Source organism: Miniopterus schreibersii (assembly GCF_964146895.1).
Source record: "Miniopterus schreibersii genome assembly, chromosome: 3".
Lineage (NCBI taxonomy): Eukaryota > Metazoa > Chordata > Mammalia > Chiroptera > Miniopteridae > Miniopterus > Miniopterus schreibersii.
This window is the reverse complement of record NC_138103.1, coordinates 100,017,415-100,038,484: the sequence shown is the minus strand read 5'-3', so window position 1 is coordinate 100,038,484 and position 21,070 is coordinate 100,017,415. Positions and strand designations below refer to the sequence as shown.

The window sequence follows — 21,070 nt, the reverse complement described above, 5'->3', positions numbered from 1 at the left end:
TATTACGGTCGTCTCTGAGCACTCAGGAATTCAACATCTGGACTTTTAACTCTTTCCAGAGGCCCCTGAAGTCCGTGCCACGGGGGACGCGGGTCATTCTGAGGCAGCATCGAGCGTGAGCTGCAAAGCCAGCGTGCGGGCCAGAGCCACCTGCTCACGGGGAATCCCAGCGCCTCACCAAGAGATCAAGATTGCACTTGTTTTTAAAAAATGCAGAATAATAATAAGCTATTCAGGAAACTACAGGCACCCAAACTGGACAATTCACAAAAATCACAAATGTCAAGGGAATATTCAGTAGTAATTTATGAACTAGTCATTTTAACAAACATCACCAGGTTGTCCTGCATGTTATATAATCGACCTTAACGCAGTATAACTTCAAGGAGAGTCAAGAAAGTGCCATCCATGACCAGTAGGCATGAAAAGATGCTCAAGGTCACACTAATCATCAGAGATGCACATCAAAACCACAAAGAGGCATCACCTCACACCTGTCAGAGTGGCTCCATCAACAAATCAGCGAACAAGCGCTGGCGAGGGTGTGGAGAGGGGAAGCCAGGGCTCCGCTGGTGGGGATGCAGACTGGGCAGCCACCGTGGGAAATAGTATGGAATTTCCTCAAAAAATTAAAAATAAAGCTTCCTTTCCACCCAGCGATCCTACTTCTGGGAATATATCCAAAGAAACCCAAAATTTATTTCTAATTCAAAAGAATATATGCACCCTTATGTTCATAGCAGCATTATTTACAGTAGCCAAGATACAGAAGCAACCCCAGGGCCCATAAATAGACAAGTGGATTAAAAAGCGGTGGTACATATATATATATAGCGGAATATTACTCTGCCATAAAAAAGAATGAAATCTTATCATCTGTGACAACATGGATAAACCAAAAGGGTATTATGCTAAGTGAAATAAGTCAGACAGAGAAAGACAAATACTGTATGATTTCACTTATATGTGGAATCTAAAGAACAAAATAAACAAATAAACAAAATTGAAACAGACTCATAGATACAGAGAACAGACTGATGGTTACCAGAGGGGAGGAGGGCTGGGAGGCTGGGGGGGAAAGGTGAAGGGAATAAAAACTATGAATTGGTGGTTACAAAATAGTCCTGGGGATATCAAGTACAGCATGGGGGATATAGTCAATAATATGGCAGTAACTATGTATGGTGCCAGGTGGGTACTGAAAATACAGGGGGAAATACTTTGTAAAGTTTATGATTGTCTAACCACTGTACGATACACCCGAAACTATTATAAAATTATACTGAATGTAAACTGAAAAGTAATTTGAATGTAAATTGAAAAGTAAAATTTTTTTAAAAAGGTCCATGAAATGACAATAGTAGGGTACCACAACCCCAAAGGCTCAGGAATCACTCATACACTTTCATTCTCACTCAACAACTATTCTGAGCCTCTGGTGGGTCAAGCCCTATGCCTCAGGCTGAGATTATGCTGGTAGATACACAAAAAATCCCTGTTCTCACGGAACATTCTCCTTATGAGATACTTCACATTTTAAATTCACTCACTAATACTTACATAGAACATAAAGCACCAAACATAAAGATTTTTCAAGCTAATATACATCTCTATGTTCAATGGGGGCCCGTACTGTACACGCATGTTCAAGTTTCATAAAACAATGTAAGTACCCAAACCAAAAGAAAACAATAAAATAAACTTGCGGCATTGACAACAGGAAATCAGAGTTGGTTGGCTAATTTATCTCTTCTTTTGAAAGTTTTCAACTCTCTGTTTACAGAATTGTGGTAAAAACATTGTCAATTTTATAAATAAAAACCTATTAAAACTAAAATTTGCATTGTAATCTGTTTTTCAATCTACTCGATTGGAATAAGTGTGATACAAAAAAGAAAAATAACCTTTCTTTACAGCACAAAGCTGTAAGGATACAAGGGGATGCTGACGCAGCACCTCCTCCTTTCTCGGTGCGAACTTCACACGTCCAAGGTGAAGCCCAAATCCTCAGCCCGCCTGTATGAAGGCCGCCGTCCTGGGCTAGAGGTGCTCTTTCGAACACTCCCTGCCCACCGGCCCTGCTGCTCTGGCCCCACTGGGCTGGCGGCCACGCGGTTTATCAGGGGACCTCTGGGTCTGTCTCCCGAGTCTCTGAAAAAGCAAGAATTGAGGGGCTATTTCCCCCCGAAGTCCTGGTGGCCTAACCACTTCTCAAGATGCTCTGGAAGATTCCTTTCCTCCACCCTCCCCACTGCAGTACAACAAAGGCATCCTCGGGAGTAACTAACCTTGACTCAAGCGTGGGCATTAGGGAGCCAACCACATACATCTGAGGACTCCTCCCAAATTAAAGGCCACGCTGTCCAGCTCTGCGGTGATTTAAAACCATGGGTCATACGGCTGCATCCACAGGAAGCGGGGCAGGCAAAGCACCAGCCTCACGCCCCAGGTACTGACTGTCATCTCCTTCCCCGTGGTTCTCAGGTCCAGAGCCCCTTCTCTGCCAACCAGCCTCTCGATTGTCCCAGCGTCTCCTCCCGCCTCACTGGTACCGTCCTCCCAGGCTGGCACTGCGTACACTACTCTTCTGACTCAATCCAATTAGGATCTGGGTCCACCCCCTTTGTCTTCATCAAACTCTATCAACTTTATGGCCATCGACCTCACAGATTTGATTTGGCATCTGATTTCTCCTGCCCTCCAAATCCTGGCTCCTTTCTTTCTTCTGAGACAGCTAAGGGTCCATCCCTAGACTGTAATGCTACCACTTAGGAGACAAGTGGCCAAAGCTATCGAGGCTCCCTAGAAAACGTCTGCGGTACCACCTACTGTCTTCTTTGACTTGACTCATTTGACCTTCACAAAACAATTATGAGGTTGCTGACACCCGTTAAGGCCTCACACACACACACACTTGAATACCACTCTGAAATTCAATCACTTTTGAAAAGATAGCATATTCTTTCACATAGACTAATTTATTTAGAGTCCACTCAAATAACTAAAGGGTAGATTTTAAAAGTGACTTAGCCCAGCTGGTGTGGCTCAGTTGGTTGAGCACCAAGAGGTCATAGGTTCCATTCCTGGTCAGAGCACATGCCTGGGTTGCAGGCTTGATGCCCAGTAGGGGGCACGCAGGAAGCGGCCTATTGATGTTTCTCTCTCTCATCAATGTTTCTATCTCTCTCCCTTCCTCTCTCTCTAAAAAAATAAAATAAAATAAAAAGTATTTTTTTTTAAAGTTTACTTAAGTCATAAAAAAATATTTAAGACATGGAATTATTATCTAAAAAGCACACAACAAAATAGTATGTATAGGGTGCTTCCATTCAGTAAAAACAAAACATCTATACTACACCTACGAATGTTTCACAAATACGTATACTTACACATACATAAAGTATTACTTACGCTATACAGTTTCTATCAAAGTCTATACAGTGCCATGTTTAACAATACCAGGATATCTTCGAGTGGTGAGACTATGAATAATTTATTTTCTTCTTTGTGATTTTCCTTATCTCCCAAATTTCCTATAAGAGCTTGTTTTAATTTTGTAATTTAAAAAATTAACTGAGGACTGAAAGGGACTACAGTGATGAATGTGACAGGACAGCTGCCTTCAAGCACTCACATGTGGATTAATTTTTTGAAAATTCTGAAAAGTGCAGAGATAAAAATTGAAAACAGAAGGGGAAAAATAGGGCCAAAAAAGAAGCAGGGTAACCCACAAAAGTTCCAGATGAGCAAATCCTCCAACGCACGGGTCAAGCGACGGAAGAAGACTGACAAGGCGACTTCACAACACTGTCTGACCCTGGTGGACCAAGTTGACAAAAATGTAGCGTGTGACACAGGTGGCATCACAAACAGGAGGGACAAAAGGGATAAGATAGTTAGCTAGGTGCTGGGGGGAAATCAACCAAACCTAATACATTTCAAAGTAAACTCCACACTCCATAGATCAAAATTAATTACAAAGAAGAGAATCAGCCCATAAAGAAGAAAAGAACCGCACTGAATCTCTCTCTAGTCTTTGGATTAAAAAGTACTCTCTAAACTTAAAGCAGTGGAGAAATACAAATCAATAGGTTTAAATATGAAAAATACATATTACAATCCTCAAAAAAATCATAAATATGACAAAAATTAATAAGAAGCTCACAGAAATTAAAAAAAAAGATAAGATCCTAACAGATAAATGAAAAATAATGCAGTCATTTCAAAGAGAAAAGGCAATGACCAAGTGAAAATCAAACAGAAACCAAATGTCCGCCCTCAGTGAAAATCAAAGAAATGTAAGTACAAAAAATGAGATATGTCGTCCTCTCTGAGAGTCAAAAAAATCATAACAATGCTGAAATGAAACAGCTAGTCGGACAGTCAAGTGATGAGATTAGGAACTGCACAACCTTTCAGGAAAGCCTCGTTCACTGAGCCTGTACCCACTGGCCAAAACGTCAGTATCCGTTCATCCCGTAATTCTACTTCTACGATCTGACTAATCCTGATTAAACTCATGAAAACCCACACAAAGGAATAATGCAGAAAAAATGTTAGATAAAAAAATAAAAATATTTTTTAATGGACCCAAACTGAAAATAAACAAAAAGCCCAACGTTGAGGGAACAGTTAAATAAAAAAAAGCACATTCAAACAAGAAAATTCTATAAAACCATTAAAATGTATTTATTTACAAAGAGTTCCTAAGGACTCGTCATATTAACACACTGTTTGCGGGTAGTTTTCATCACGCGCTCTACTACCAGTCAACGTAAAGCGTATAAATACGTTTCCCGCATACAATGTGTTAAGGAGAAATTTTTATGATATAACATTAAATGCGGAAAGTAAGAAAGACATTTTATTTTGATCTAACATAATAAAATGCCTGGAGAAAAGTTAAGGGAAAATGGGAAAATGTTAATAGTATTTTGCACTAAGTAGAAGGATCATGGACGATCTGTTGTCTACTTTGTACTTTAAGGGGTTTCCAACAAAGGTTACATATTATTTTTATAAAATAAATAATAAAGTGTTCCTGCATAATCACAAGCAGTTTGTGCTTTCAGTGGAAGACATAGGTTAAAGAATTGTACTAGAAGAATTAAAGTAACAGAGCAATGCCATCGGACCCGTCGATTTCCTTGTCAATTGAAAAGGCTTCGCTAAGCCGCCTGCCTTCCTGCTACGGCAGGGGAAGCGACAGTCAGGACAGCCTTTGGGGAGTGGCTCCCAGCACCTAGGCAGGGAGACGGAGACAGAGCCGAGGGCAGACAGCAGGCAGGGAGACGAGTGCAGATGTTTTACAATACGGAACATAGGAAGGAATATATCCAATGACTAATGCAGGGCCTCCAAATAGAAAGAGATGTCCCATCTGCCCCAGAGACAGCTGGCACAGGTCCTAGATACAAAGGTAAAAAGATCAGGTGAGCGTATCAGGTGTTTCAAGACATAGCTGCAAGTCAGAGGAGTTCATTGTAAAAGGCAGGTAAGAGGGCTATTTTTACAGGCATAACTGGGCTTTCCCCTTTTGACTGCTCATTTCTGTTAACTTTATCATTTATCTACAAAAGATGATACACAAAAAGACCAAGGTTGTTACATTTCCTCAAACCCACTTCCCTAAAAAAAAAAAAAAAAAAAAAAATCACTGTGATAGAAAAAATTAACAAGGAGAGAAAATGTTTTAATATATTTCCTGCCACAATACACACTGTGAATGAAAAATCCGGCAAGATGTTGAACTTCATGAAATGTTTCTTGGTTCCTCCTGTTCATGGACATCCCTGGACATGAAGTTCCCCGTTAAGATTACTCAATTCCCTCCCAATTGGGAGTTTATGTCCATACTTTTGCCAAGACGATGGTGGGACATCGGGCACTCACAGTCATCATTCAAATATTCACTCATTCATTGACTCAATTAATACTTACCTAGTGCCTACCAAGAATAGGCTAGATAGGGAAGGAAAATTTTATTTAAAGCTCTGAGGTCTAACATTTTAGGCCTCAAAGAGGCTGCATTTGAAGGTTAATGAACAGTTTTTTATTAGAATAGCTGAGGTATTGAAACACTCATCTTAAAATTTTAATTATAGGGTTTCCCATTGGTTGGTCATTATTTGGGGTGAGTAGGGGCCATAGATTCCCGTACGGTATCCTTGAATCTGTGTGCGCGCCAAGAATCGACTGCAAACTGAAAAAACTGCCTCACTCCCGTGCACCGCTGGCATCATGGCTGAGATTCACACAAATCCGTTCCTAAGTGCGATTCGATTCATGGCATCTTTTCATACTCACGCATTTGCTCAGTAACCGAATACTGAGGTGCAGTTAGAAAAGTATTAAAATTAGGAAGGTCTAAAAAAACTACTCACTTCTAAAAACAGCTTTAACAACTTATCGCTGCACAGTAAAAGAATATATATATCTATCACTGGCCTCTATGACACTAAGTTCGCAAAGAGTAATTCAGCTTAAACTAAAGACCAACAGTAAACGACCTACCGCGCAGGCCTAACGTGATCACCTGCAACCATTAAGTCCTCAGATTCGGTCTCACTCGGAAAAGAGTTAAGCGCTCGCCGACGACTTCAGTGACATCAAAAAAGAAAGAAATTAAGAGAAAGCCACTGAAAACCTAAAGAACAACCAGACACCAAGATGAAGTGGGTTTATCACAAAATTTCACTATGATTGCCAAGAGCACTTAGCATAGTGTCTGGACTTACTCAGCAGTATGGAATCAGATGGGAAAATTCCTAACTTCCAGGCCTGGAAGGGGTCAAATTAGACCTCAAGGAAAACTTCCTGCCTAAGGAAGAACATGGCATATAACAATATAGCAGCAAAGAGATTAATAATATAAATTATAGAATACATTTACCCAAACCAAAAGCGTTTCTCGTGGGCAAGTTCTAGGGGGCCAGGAGAATCTTTAACGTAATGCAATAGAACACGCACTAAATGCACAATAGAGCTGTGAAGACCTTCTGAACTACAGTATTTACATGTTAAGAAATGTCATTAGGAGAACACAGTGTCACACTGAGCTTTGCTGGTGTTCACCCAGCATCCAGTCCTCCTCTTGTCACTGCTCTGATTTCCATCTTCTCCACACAGGCCACGAGCTTCAGGAGAAATGACCTCAGAAATGGCTCCAGGGGTAGGCTGTGGTCAGAAGTGCAAAGAGATCCTGACCCAAGATAAACAGTCAAGCACAGTCCCTTTTTTTTTAATGAGAAACAAAAAAAATCAAATGACCTTTATTATACAAATACATTTGTACTTAAATGTTGCCTAAGAACAGGTGGTTAAACACCAAAAGACCCACAAATTTATCTGGTGGGCCAACGGTGACTCAGGCAGAGTACTTTATATGTGAGCTCTATCCCTGGAACCGGAGGAAATTTTCTCTCCATAATTAATTACTTGTCTAAGGAACCACAGAAAAAGCCAGGCCAGCAAAAAACTTGGCTTTCACAGACTGAAGGCCTTAAGATATTTCTCAGTGTAATAATGCCTAAGAAATATGATTCGTCAACAGTGTATTTTAGCAACTTGGAGAAATCTCTAATAATCTATTTAAAGTAAAAATCTAAAAATCTTTTACCTAATAATTAAAGAACACATTTATAAAAATGTTTTAAGCATTATCTTAATAATTTACCTCTCACAGCCGCAAAATTCCATATAGATAAACATCAAAATTGGTCAAAATTTTACCATGACTTTATAATCTATGGAAATTCTCACAAGACAATCTCCTGCACTTAAATGGTAGCCTCAGTAAGAAGATGTGTAACGTTCTTCTATAAATTATAACATTGTGTGCCCTCCAATACATGTTAGATGTACATTAGCTACCAAAATCCCTAAAAAATTAATCAATGAATATTTATTATACATTCTGATTTTACTAGTTAAAACAAAATAATATAAAGGTTATCTTTAAAAATAGAAATAATACTGTTTATTTTTCATGTCATTCAACTTAGTACAAAATAAGGTTAATTCATAAAAAAGCCTTAATGAAATGGTTATCTTCAGAAAATTCAGATAAAAAACAGGCCAGTGGTGTTTCTCCGCAGGGAGGCCCAGGCCAATTGCCCCTGATGGACGCTGGCTCTGTGGCTTCCTGAGGACGTCCAGCACCTGACAGCCTCAGGGAGCATCTCCGACAGAGCCCACAGCCCTTGAGAATATCTGACTTCCCAGGGGAACTACACAAAAGTCCTAGGCACCAGGCCCTCCCCTGGGCATTTTCTACATCTATTCCTGAAACAAGTCTGCAGGCAGAACTTTTTACCCCTTTCAGAGATGAGGAGTCTGAGAGAGACACATCGCTGTTAGCAGTTGTCCTGGGAACCGGAATCTGTGCATGACCCCCAATGAACAAACTAGACGCAACCAGATAAAATCACAAAGTGGGGAGCAGGAGAGGCTGTCGGCTGCTCAGCAAATTCATGTTTGTTATGTGCTGAATTTAGTGCCCCTGGAAAATTCATGTTTCTGTTTTTAAATATGTTTTAATTTAAGTACAGTTGGATTTTGCTGTAGCAGCCCTGGAGGGCTAATATAGTGTTGCCTTCTTCCCGAGCACACAGCTAGGCGACAATTCCCAGCCGCCAGCACAGTTAGGTTTGGCCACATGACAAACTCTTAGCAAAAGAAATGTGAGCAGCGCTGGTGTGTGCCGCCGCTAGGCATCCTGCACACGCTCCTCCGGGTCCCTCTCCTGCGGCTGGCAGGAACAGAGACGGTGCCCAGCGCCACCATCACAGCTTCATAACAATGATGGCAACACTGTCACACCTGAATTCCCCGGGTGGCCACATGAAGGAGACCTGCCCACCAGTGTGTCAACCATCCATTACTGTTAACTCAGCAAGAAGTAAATTTCTGTGACGTCTGATTCATTACATACTTTGGGGTTCATTTGTTACGCGGCTAGACCACGCTAACTAATACTCAGGCGCAAGAAAGGGTGGGGAAGGTGGGGGAAGTACTTAGCAATGGCTAGCGAGTGCCGCTCACCTAAGACAGCCTCAGCCCCCAATCCTTTCTGACCGGGAGACTAGCAGCAGGGGAGCACAGCGCTTCCCAAGGCTGCAACATACCTGAGGGCAAATAAAGACCAAACCAGACTGTAATTCTGCAGCACACATTTTCCTAATAGAACATCTGTTAAATTCAGCCTAGTCACTCACTAAATGTGTCCAAAGACACGCTAAGAAGACCAGATTGATAAATGGGAACAGAAAACTCCCCGTTTTGGCATCATTCTCTCAGTGACAAGACGCCCTGTCAGTGTTGCTATGGACCAAGGGGTGCGTAGACAGCCTGCGGGTGCCAGCCCTTGGTAATGATGTGGCAACATTTAAGTATTTCTCTTTGCCCTTCCAAATTCTCAAAACCAATGAAACTTTGTAAAAGTAATATTTATAAAATTCTATACAACCATTCTACACAACAATACATTTTAGGGAGAAGAGGGTGGTAGATTAATCAGATTACTCAGTAAAAAAAAAAAAAAAAAAAAGGCCCTGGCCAGGTAGCTCAGTTGGTTATAGAGCCGTCCTGATACGCCAAGTTCGCAGGTTTGATCCCTGGTCAGGGTACATGCAAATAAATGGAACAACAAGTCAATGTTTCTCTCTCTCTCTCTCTCTCTCAAGCTAATTTTTTTTAAAACTTAAGTAAGCCCTGGCCAGTGTGGCTCAGTTTGTTGAGCACTGTCCGGAGCACCCAAAGGTTGCCAGTTTGATTCCCAGTCAGGGCACATGCCTGGGTTGTGGGCTCTATCCCCAGTAGGGTCCGTGCAGGGGGCAGCCGATCAATGTTTCTCTCTCACATCAACATTTCTCTCTCTCTCCCCCTCTCCCTTTCTCATTCTCTAAAATCAATAAAAACTTATCTTTTTTTAAAAAAGTTGAGTAATTCAACTAAGTTGGAAATCACTGATCTTTATAGTTTTGTCCCGGAAGATCACAATGCTTACAGAAGAAGGAACAGAGACATCTGAAAAATAAACCTTTACTTCAGGGGAAAACTTTGTTTACTCATCAAAACAATATTATCTTTGTAGAATTTCAAAAATAGACGGTGTATCACTCACTCTCTTGTCTGAAAGAAAAAGTTTGGAAATTACTGTGGAAAGTTAATCTTTTGTGCTGTATTTCCACGCCATGTAAAAGACGAACTCAAAGAGGCAGGCAGTGTCAGATGGAGAACCAATGTTGGTTTTCCTGGAGACTGAACTCTCTCAGGTTGAGTCACATGTGCAAGGCCCTTGCATATCAGAGAAAAACACACCCTCCCAATCCTCCAGAGTCACATAAAATCACCACAGGGCCCTTTAAGGGATCTATACTACAGACCCTAACTGGTATAGATAAAAAACAAGTACTATGACCCTTTTGGGCGATAGAGATTGTGCCTAAAAAGAGGTCCAGATATATATGGTCTAACGTATTGCAACTTACAAGCAAGCGATGAATATCTTCCTTCTCAGCTGATAGGATACTTCCTACCTCCTAAACAGGCCTCCCACTGCTTCCCAGTCCTACCTCCTCACAGGTTAACCACCTCATACTGCAAACTGGGCAAATTTTGATAATTTAAGAAAGTTAGATCTCCAGTCTTTTTTTTAAATTATTATTAAAGTGTAGTTGGCATACAATATTATATTAGTTTCAGGTGTGCAACAGAGTGATTGGACATTTATATATCTTACGGCATGATCACCTTACTAAGTCTAGTAACCATCTGTCACTGTGCAAAGTTATCACACTATTACAGACTACATTCCCTTCTACCTTTCTCATCTACACATCCCTCCCCACCCAATGGTTTGTTCCAATGAGTCTGTTTTTTTGTTTTGTTTTGCTTGTTCATTTGTTTGGATTTTTTTTAATTCCACATATAAGTGAAATCATCGGTGCTTGTCTCTGTCTGACTTATTTCACTTAGCATAATACCCTCTAGATCCACCCAAGTTGTTGCAAATTTCATTCTTTTTTATTGCTGAGTAATATTCCTCTGTGTGTGTGTGTGTGTGTACACAAAAAAATCTTCTTTATCCATTTATCTATCTATGAAGACCTAGGTTGCTTCCATATCTTGGCTATTATAAATAATGCTGCAACCTTTTCAAATAAGTGTTTTCATTTTCTTCTAATACATACTCATGAAAATGGACAATCAGAAGGAGAAATTAAGAAAACAATCCCATTTACAACTGCATCAAAAAAGAATGGAATACCTACGAATGGATTTAACCAAGGAAGTGGAAGATCTGTGCTCTGAAAACCACAGATATTAAAGAAAGAACCTGAAAAGGACACAAATAAGTGGACGGATATGCTGTGCTTATGGGTGGGGAGAATTAGTATCGTCAAAATGTTCGTATTACCCAAAGCAGTCTACAGCTTCCCTTCAATCCCTATCAAATACCAATGGCATTCTTCTCAGAACTAGAACAAATAATCCTAAAATGTATATGGAACCACAAAAGACCCCAAATAGCCAAAGTAATCTTGAAGAAGAAAAAAAAGTTAGAGGTATCACACTCCCTGATCTCAAGCTATAATACAAAGCTATAATCATCAAAACATGAGGTTCTGGCACTTACATCAATGTCTCTCTCTCTCTCTCCCTTCCTCTTTCTCTAAAATAAAAAATTTTTTTAAAAAAAACAAAACATTCTCAGGTGAGGGTTAAAAACAATGGGCAAAGGTCCTGAATAGACATTTCTCCAAAAGGGACATACCCGTGGCCAAAAGATGTTCAACATCACTAATCATCAGAGACGCAAGTCAAAGCCACAGTGAGGCATCATCATCTCACACCCGCAGAATAGCTAGTACCAGAAAGTCAACAAAAAACAAATGCTGGCGAGGGTGTGGGGAAAAGGGAAGCCTTGTGCACTGTTAGTAGAGCTGCAAATTGGTGCAGGCAGGGTGGAAAACCGTACGAAGATTCCTCAAAAAGCTAAAAATAGAACTACCATACAGCTCAGCAAACCCACTTCTGAGTATTTCTCTGAAGAAAATGAAAATGCTGGCTTCCCGGTCTTAAATTACCCTCTGCAATGTTCCTACCCAAAACTGAACCAACAGAGCATTCACTATCTTTCCTTGGATAGTCCTGGAAAAATAAAAGGGGTTGTACCAACCGAGACCTAAGGCAGGCACTGAGGATCATTAGCTCAGCCAGGCAGCATTTGCTGAGCCACTGTCGTGTGTGAGGCTTCGTGCTAAGCACGGGCCAGGCGGGGGGTAAAGCAAACACCCTCCCTGTGCACACAGGGACACAGCGCAACCGAGGGGCAAGGACACTGAGAACTATTGGAATCTGAGGCACAGGCAAAGGGCTACAAATGGAGGAGAGGGGGAGCTTACTACCAAGTAGGAAACAGCAGAAACTGCGGAGAAAGCGTTAAACTGACAGGCAGGATTTTGAAGGGCAGGGCAGAGCAGGGATACATTCCCAAGAGAGGGGACAATATGTGTAAAGGCCTGAAAGTCCTTGGCCTATTTGAGGAGATCACAGCAGCCAGCATGACTGAAATCTGACCCAGAGAGCAATAAATTAGTTTAACATGAGGCCCAAACGCTAACTCGGGCCCAAAAGCTAAATAAATACCTTACCAAGGAGTACAGACTTGGTAGCCTAGGTCGGGGGAGTGGGGGTGACGTGACTCAATCCTGATCGCTTTAGATGCCTTTACTCAATGATGCCGGGAACCCAGGTGCTCCAAGACACAGCCACCATTGTTAAACAAATCCCCAGGCTTTCCAATAGCTGCGGTTCGATTACACAATGAGGGCAAGTCCTGCGGTGGGGAAGGGGACGGTGGGAAAGCTCGGTGACCTCTTGATGGTTGGGATGTTTTAATAAGGTGGCCATCAGGGAAGGCTTTCAATGGAAATGGCTGTTGCCGGCAGGGTGACTTGGGCGTGTGCTCCACGGCACTCAATCCGCACTGGAATTTAGGTGAATCCGCCTCCACACAGTCAGCACTAAGTGCTCCTCATCCCACCCAACGCTCCCCCCTTAACTCACTGACCAGAGCTTCAACCCGATCCAGCCTCTTACTGGTCAAACACTCCACGTCTATGAAAAGTCTCTCTAAAAGGGATCCAGGCCCCGGCCAGTGTGGCTCATCTGGTTGAGGGTCGCCCCAGGCACCAAGAGGTCGCCGGTTCGATTCCCAGTCAGGACACATGCCCCGGTTGCAGGCTTGATCCCCAGTTGGGGGCCTGCGGGAAGCAGTAGATCCAAGTTTCACTCTCATGGGTGTTTCTCTCTCTCTCTCCCCTTCTCCCTTCCTCTCTAAAAAAAAAAAACCAATTAAAAAAACATATTTTAAAAAAAGGGTTCCAGGACACTAGGGATGCTAAAAAAACAAAACTTTTGTGTCTCAAAAGGTGTAGCAGAAAGATTTTGAGCACAGCCTGGACATGCCCAGAGAGTGGGGCTGCCTTACTCTCTAAGTACTGTAGTCTCAAAGGTCAAAGAGCTGGACAGGGGGTTAGGAGCTCTCCCTGTGCACACAGCACCACCCAACGGGACAGCCGGCTAGGCCCTATCCTGACGTTATCTGCCTTAACTGAAATTCCAGCCCATCACCCAACCAAATCCTGGGGGCCAGTTTTTTGGAACAAGTATATGGTACAAAATCCCAGGGAGCATGACAATGCGCTGGCTACAGAAACAGTTCATTACCTACAGCCCACATAAGCACAAGATTATCATTTTTTCAAGCCCACTGATGTGCAGCTGGGAGAAATGAGAATTTCCCAAGGCTATTAGATTGCAGCCTGAAACTAGCTGATTGTGTGTGTCCCTCTCAACATTATCATCCAGGCCAGGCCTCCAGGATGGCCACGAGGATCTTGGTCTAAGGAATCTCAACTCTGACATTTAACTTAATCCCCTTTGGATCCAACTCAAGAAAAACCTTAGAATAACTTCTGCTCAGAGTCTTTCAGGAGTAAGACACGCCGTCAGGTGACCCGTGCACAGGCTCAGGACGCAAACCTGCAAAGGTACAATGCCAAGGACACTGCTTTTCAAGGCCATTTGCAACTTTATATAATCTTTCAAACTTTTTTCCTAATACTCATGCTTTCAGGTTTCAGCCCCCTGGGGATATAAAAGATCTTTAAAAAGATTGTCTTCTTCCTTATATTATTCTAGTTAACTTTTTTTTTTTCAGTTTGCAAAAGAAAAAAAAATAACAGAAAGGTCCTTTTCAGACCAGCTTTCTGAGTGTGAACTCTGGACCTATGCACTGGTCTCTCTGCAAGTGTAATGTGCTGAGATAGACTGTAGCTTCAGAGGAGGAAAAGGTAATCAAACTTCAACAAATCTTCTTTAAGACTTGTTATACAGCTCTGGCCAAGCAGCTCAGTTGGTTAGAGCATCGCCCCCATACGTCAAGGTTGTGGGTTCAATCCCCAGTCAGAGCACATACAAGAAGCAATTAATGAGTGTATAAATAAGTGGGACAACCAATCGATGTTTCTCTCTCTCCCCCTTTCTCTCTCTCTAAAAATCAATAAAAACATATCCTCAGGTGAGGATTTAAAAAAAAAAAAAAAAAAGACACAATTTGACCTTCTACTAAAGTACACTTACTATAAACTACTTATAAAAAAATAAGACGCTATGGGGGATAGGCCCTAAAAGTCAGTATGTGTTTTATATAAGAAGTCTTGAGTTCTATCACTCACCTTAAGCTTTATGATCAATAATAATTCTATCCACTGTGTCCAAACTCTCCTCAGCTCTTTAGGAAGGTCTGACTTGACTGAATCTAGCTTCAGGGCCTCATCTGCTCCGTGAACAAATGTTTTAGCACCCTCTACTGGCCACCGGTCGCATCTAGCCCGCTCCTACCTCCTCTCAAACATGCCTCAGCTGCCTTTCAAAGGTCAGATGGCACCGCAAGGCCACACCATCCCTCCTCCAAAGCCACCTGTGCAACAGCTGAGCCGGGAGCCGGTGCCACAGAAGGGCGAATCCTGAGTGCTCTCCTGCTCACGAGTCCTGTCGTGGCCGCAGATTTCACAACCGCCACCTGGGCCCCGGGCTGGCCTGCTCTCTGCGTTCACCTCCAGGCCTCGTTTCTACGCTCATAGGTTGTTCAGTGGGAAGAGCCCATACGGTCCCCCTGCCATCTGCTCATCCTGTCAGCTCTTGTGGGATGGGGTGTCTGGAGGGACCAATCCACCTATCAGGTATCACCTGGACACCCAGAGGACAGAAAAAAGAGCTCAGGAGGCATATTTTTCCCCACATGCTCATAGATATGATCAACTTCCTGTCCTTGGGTTTATTATAGCCAGATTTTGGGGGGAGCAGGGACAGAAGAGAACTTCTCCTCTCCTGTGACCTCAGGACAAGGCAACTTCTAATTTTTCACAGTCCCCTGGAGAAAGTGGGGCACCTTTAGTAGAATCTAGCACAAGGAACCATGAACCCTGTAAGCTCTCATTATATGGCCCACCTTTTAGAAAGGAAAAAATTAGCATGGTATTTATTACTCAATAACACATGGAAAGAACAGGGAGAGAGAAGAGGTAAGACTATATAAAAGATGGAGAGTTTCTTTACTCCCAAATCTTGCTAGATCAAGCTAGTGTTTATTAAGTAGTAAGTGCCTGTTGGTTTGACATCAGTCACCTACTGAGGGAAAACTCTTCTGTAGAAGAGGGTGGAGTAAGGGACTGGAGAGTAATTCCTGACATCGGAAGAGCTCATAATTTGGTTGCAAAGACCAAACGTGTCAAAGGAAATAATTAGAAAGTGGCAAAGTGCCATGCCTTTTAGTAAAAATATATATACTGGACCTTCCATAAAGCTGGACCTTCCACACACACACAAAGCTCCCCTCTCTCTCACGTGTGAAAAGATGGTCATCAAAACATTAGTAACAGTCATCTCTGGTGGACCTTCAGATCTGTACCTTTCTCTCCATGTTTTTCAGTACTATTGGAATTTCCTACAGTAAAAGGTAGCACCTGGCCCCAGCCAGGTGGCTCAGTTGGGTGGGGCATGGTCCCATACACCAAAAGATTTCAGGTCCGAGTCCCGGTCAGGGCACATACCTAGGCTGTAGTTCAATTCCCCGTCCGGGAGGGGAAGGGAGGCAACCAATCCATGTATCTCTCTCACATCGATGTTTCTCCCTCTCTCTCTCCCCACCCCCCTTCTTCTCTCTCTAAAATCAGTAACATATCCTCGGTGAAAATAAAAAATAAAATTTAAAAAAACCCTGGCTGGTGTGGCTCAGGTAGTTGGGTGTCGTCCCATGCACCTGGGGGTTGCTGGTTTGATTCCTGGTCAGGGCACATGCCTGGATTTCAGGCTCAGTCCCCAGTAGGAGGGATGCAGGAGGCAGCCAATCACTGTTTCTCTTTCTCTCCCCTTCTCCCTTCTTCTCTCTCTAAAATTCAATAAAAATACATTTTTTTAAAAATACACAGAAAAAGGGCTGACGGCAAATAGTTCAATTTACTAATGACACACCTGGAATGAGGGCGGTGCTGATGAGAATGTCCACCTCCTTGCACTGCTGCGCAAACAGCTTCATCTCCGCCTCGATGAACTCCTTGGACATCTCCTTCGCATACCCGCCTTGGCCCTCGCCGGACTCCTTCAAGTCCACCTCCAAGGGCTCAGCACCGAGGGACTTGAACTGCTCCAGGGCTGCAGCTCTGCGATCATTGAGGGAAAGCAGCAGTTATTCTAGGCCCTTAACACACAATCAAGATCATTACCACAGACATTTTTAAAAAGAAAAACTGTGTATGTTCAAAAGTGGAGACTTTCTTTTGAGGTCTCTGATTGGACTCTTGCAACTTTTTCTAATGTTTTCATGATAAATTTTTTTTTCTGGGGGGGAAAAAAAAGATAGGAAATCCCAACTTCTTAGTCAAATTACAAAAGGAATTTCACCATTGCCAACTCCAGTAATCCATCGTGTTTCTGTGGCTCCACTCTCCATGATGATGGGAGATCCCAGCTCCACGAAGATCTGACTTCATTCAAATCACTCAAGTGGTGTTCATCTGTAAATGCTCTGACTTATGGGGACTTTTCCCAAATAAATGACTTTTACTTAGATATATTTTATTGAAGTGATTTTTGCTGCTAGCCATCCTTAAACTGTGTTTGAAAAAAATCAATTTGTAAATGGTATAAATGGTAACTGTAATAAGTCAATACTTTCAAATTATGTAAAAATATATCCAGGTGTGTTTTTTTAATACTGGCCAAGCATTGTGTACTGGTTGGAAAACCTGGGCCAGCAGAGGTCTCAGCTCTGACCAACACCCATCCTACGGTGACGTCCCTGGTTACAACAATTGCTCCAGCTACCTGTTAGCAATTCAAATTCCCAGGCCCCTTTCCAGACCCATTAAATTACCACCTCCAGCCCTGGCTGGGTAGCTAAGTTGGTTAAAGCATCATTCCCATACGCCAAGGTTACGGGTTTGATCCCCAGTCAGGGCATATACAAGAATCAACCAATGATGCATAAATAAATGGAACAACAAATATATCTCCTCTCTCCCTTCCTCTCTCTCTCTCTAAAGTCAATAAATAAAAATGTAAAAAAAAAAAAAAAAAAAAGCCAACAGAGCGTGAGGTGTTAGTTTTCGATTCTCTTGTTTTGTTTTTTTAATTATTTCTGCTGTACTGAGTCTCGGTCCTTAAATTTTTGTCTACTAAGTAATCTGTTTTCACTTTGAGTTCACTTTGAAAAAGCATAAATATTTACAGAGCTTATAGCACTGTTTTCAATGCGTTCCTTAAATTTATAAACTCTTAGGAAAGCACAACATCCAGCTGAACCCGTGGTCTGACCTGACAGCATCGCCAGTAAAGCGCTCACCTCGTGTCAAACCCTCGGACGATCGCGCCCATGGACTTGGCTGCACCTGCAGAGGCAAGCCCAGCCACGCCGCCGCCAACTATCAGAATCTAGGACGGAAGGCAGAACAGGTGTGTTTTCAATGAAGTTCATTATCAACTCATGATGAACAATCACCCACCAGTAACTACCAGTGCCTGGTACACAGTCAGCCCCCATAATAAACCAGGCAGTGCTGGTGGTGAGGGTGAGGCCTCACTCAATGTTCTGGGTGGACAGACAATTCTTTAACTGAAGGCCACTGCTTTTTATTTATTTTTCCCTTTTTATTGAATTTATTGAGGTGACACAGGTTAACATTATACAGGTTTCAGGAGCACAATTCCACAATACACTATCTGCACACTGCATGTGTGTTCACCACCGTCAAGTCTCCTGCCATCACCATTGATTCCCCCCTTACACCTTCCTCCACCTCCCCCCCAGGCCACTGTTTTTTAAAAGTTATCAAAGGAACACTGCTGGCAAAGGCCAACGACCTTCACTAAAAATAGCCTGACAATCAGCCTCCCGGTGTGGAAGGGGGTGTGGAAGGGGGTGGACGCTCCTTCCAGCCAGATGGGGGGTATGTGTGTTAAAGGTTACCGGCTCCTTCACCGCCAAAGCTCCTTCCGCTCACACCCCCAGAGCGGCTCCTAGCTAGCCTTCCCCTCTCCCATAATTTACTATGTCCATAAAATATCAAAGCAAGTTTCAAAGACGGGAACAACTGCGGCGAACCATCTACTCCAACCCCAACTTTGAGCCCCAGTGCCTCTGAAAGGAAAGCAGGTGATCAAGCCCCTAATTTTGAAGCCTTTTGAATGAACTGTACCTGAAATACAAAGCAATGTAATTCATCTCCCTAACCAGGGGAGGGGCAGAGCCAAGGAAACCAAAGATTCCTCATCAACAAGAGTCTCCCCCACCTTCTAAGAAACAAAATAAGACAATGTGGTCTGCGGTGTGGCCTGGGCCCGCGGAGAAAAGAATGATTATGCTTCCCAGTCAATGGAAGGCAACTCCTTGTTGCTATAAATAAATAAAAAGGAAAGAAAGAAGGAAGCCACCCACAGAAACAGTGAAGCGTATAAATTTCTACCCACCCATCATGCCCACACCTCCTTCCCCGCTCACACCGTGCTCCAGTGACCCCCGGGCAGTGTCTCAAAAGTCCTACGAATTGCTCTTAATGGTGATAGTTTGTTAGTTTGTTTGTTTGGGGGGAGTCTACAGGAAAAAGGGGCAAAGAGGGACCAGAGAGAACAAACAGGCTCTGGCCTCCAAGCACCACCATCCCGCCCCACACACGCTGCTAAAACAATGAAATGGAATAAAATAAATAAAACTCACGGGACTAGGCCAAGTTATCCTCAATCAGAAATAACAAACGACCCCGCAACTTAAAAGAGGAAAGGGCACTAGAATGAAGCAGTGTAATCCTACAGAAGGAATGTTCTCTCTCTCCACTTAAACACCTGCCATTCTCTCCCCAGGCCTGCTTTTAAAGCAATTAACTAGATTTCTCAAAGCTGCTACTGTCCTTTTTTTCATTTTTCTAGGTGATTTATTTTGCATGAGAACTCTGGGTTTATAATGACAAAGTACCTAAAAGCAGGAAGCACCAACTCAACCTGCACCCTCCAGGCAGGTGCACTCTGCAGGTAGATGGCAAGAGCTCAAGTCCTGTTTCCTACACCTTGCCCACGTGCTTCTGTGACATTATGTCATTTAGGGTACGCGGGGTTGAGGGGTCTCACGTAATCCGCTCTTTCACCCGGCCATCCCCACCTCTCCTCTTCTCTCAATAACCCAGATTAAAGAAACTGCACCCTCGCCCCTGCCAAACATCCTGATTACACCATCTCCCATTTCCTGTCCCCGTGACCCAAGATTCGACAAAAAATGAGGAAACCAAGACGATCGTTTCAATGAACTGAGATGTCACAATCATTGGGAAATCAAGAATTTGCTGAATGGTATCTTGAAGCTTTTGTTAAAAATAGTAACAGAACGAGTTGTCCAAAATCCCTTTGAGAATTCAAGTTAGTGAGTCAAAAACGGTGAAAGGACTAGGATGTCCAGAAACGTCCACATGCCTTCTCTCAGGCCATCTTCAGCAGCGGGGGCTCCGCCGCGGATCTGTACATGCCACAGGTCACCAGCGAGAAGGTAACATGCAACAGAAGGGCAAACAGCTGTCTTTCAAAACTACACATACCCTAGCCTTCAATTAATTCCTATTATGAGAAACATTCAAAGTTTTACCTACCTTAGCCGGAGGAACTTTTCCGGCAGCTGTGATCTGACCAGTAAAAAATCGTCCAAAATGATTTGCTGCTAGTACGACAGCCTTATAACTTAAAAAAAAGAAACAAATGCGTGAATAATGCCACAAAATGAAAGATGTGAGGCTCATATATCATCATAAGTCACCAATTACACGTTAATCATCAATGATAGCTAACATTTTATATAGCGCCTACTCTGTGTCAAAAACAGCTCTCAGTGCTGCGTACATACCTATGCCCTTAACCTTCACAACAATCGTAAGGATGGGCACAATTATTATCTTCATTTTCCAGGCGAGGGGACTGAGACACAGAGGGGAAGAGACTCGCCCAAGGCGCCTCCGCTAGTAACGGCAGGGCCAGTCTAGCCCCGGCACCCTGCCTACGGGGGCAAATGCTAATCCACGACGCTCCGTCCTGCAGAAGGTGGGCTGTGATAGAAAGAGAAACAAGGGAAAGAGAAGAAAAGGCTTCCTCTGGGTGCCGGGACTACAGGTATTTCAGATTTTCTGTTTTACACTATTATTTATATAATGGGGACAACTTTTAAAATGAAAAATTAGATTAGTGATATGCTTGTACATAATGAAATTCCAATTCCAACCTCAGAACAACAACAAAAAACACTTCCCCTGACCTCTAATGGTTGAAAGCATGGGATTTGGAGACAGTGACCTCAGCTCCAGTCTAGTTTTACAGCTGACTAGCTCTGTGACCTTGGACAACTCTCTTTAATTCATTGACCTTGGTTTCCTCATGTATAAAGTGGGGACAAAAAAGAGCATCTCTTAGTTTTGTCGTGAGGACCAACTGAGATCATGTGGGCAAAGCACTTACCTACGGCCTGTCA

The 21,070-nt window shown here is 42.8% G+C and overlaps 1 protein-coding gene across 8 annotated transcripts in view; it reads right to left on the bottom strand.

The window, feature by feature from the left end:
- Window positions 1–21,070, bottom strand: part of NNT (nicotinamide nucleotide transhydrogenase) — a 77,269-nt gene that overhangs the window by 41,038 nt on the left and 15,161 nt on the right. For all 8 annotated transcript variants that reach the window (XM_081132396.1, XM_081132398.1, XM_081132397.1 and 5 more), the window contains 3 exons: window positions 20,202–20,289; window positions 17,912–18,000; window positions 16,543–16,730 (listed from right to left, as the gene is read on the bottom strand). In XM_081132396.1, coding sequence (XP_080988522.1) covers window positions 16,543–16,730; window positions 17,912–18,000; window positions 20,202–20,289 — 365 coding nt within the window. The remainder of the gene's footprint in view (window positions 1–16,542; window positions 16,731–17,911; window positions 18,001–20,201; window positions 20,290–21,070) is intronic.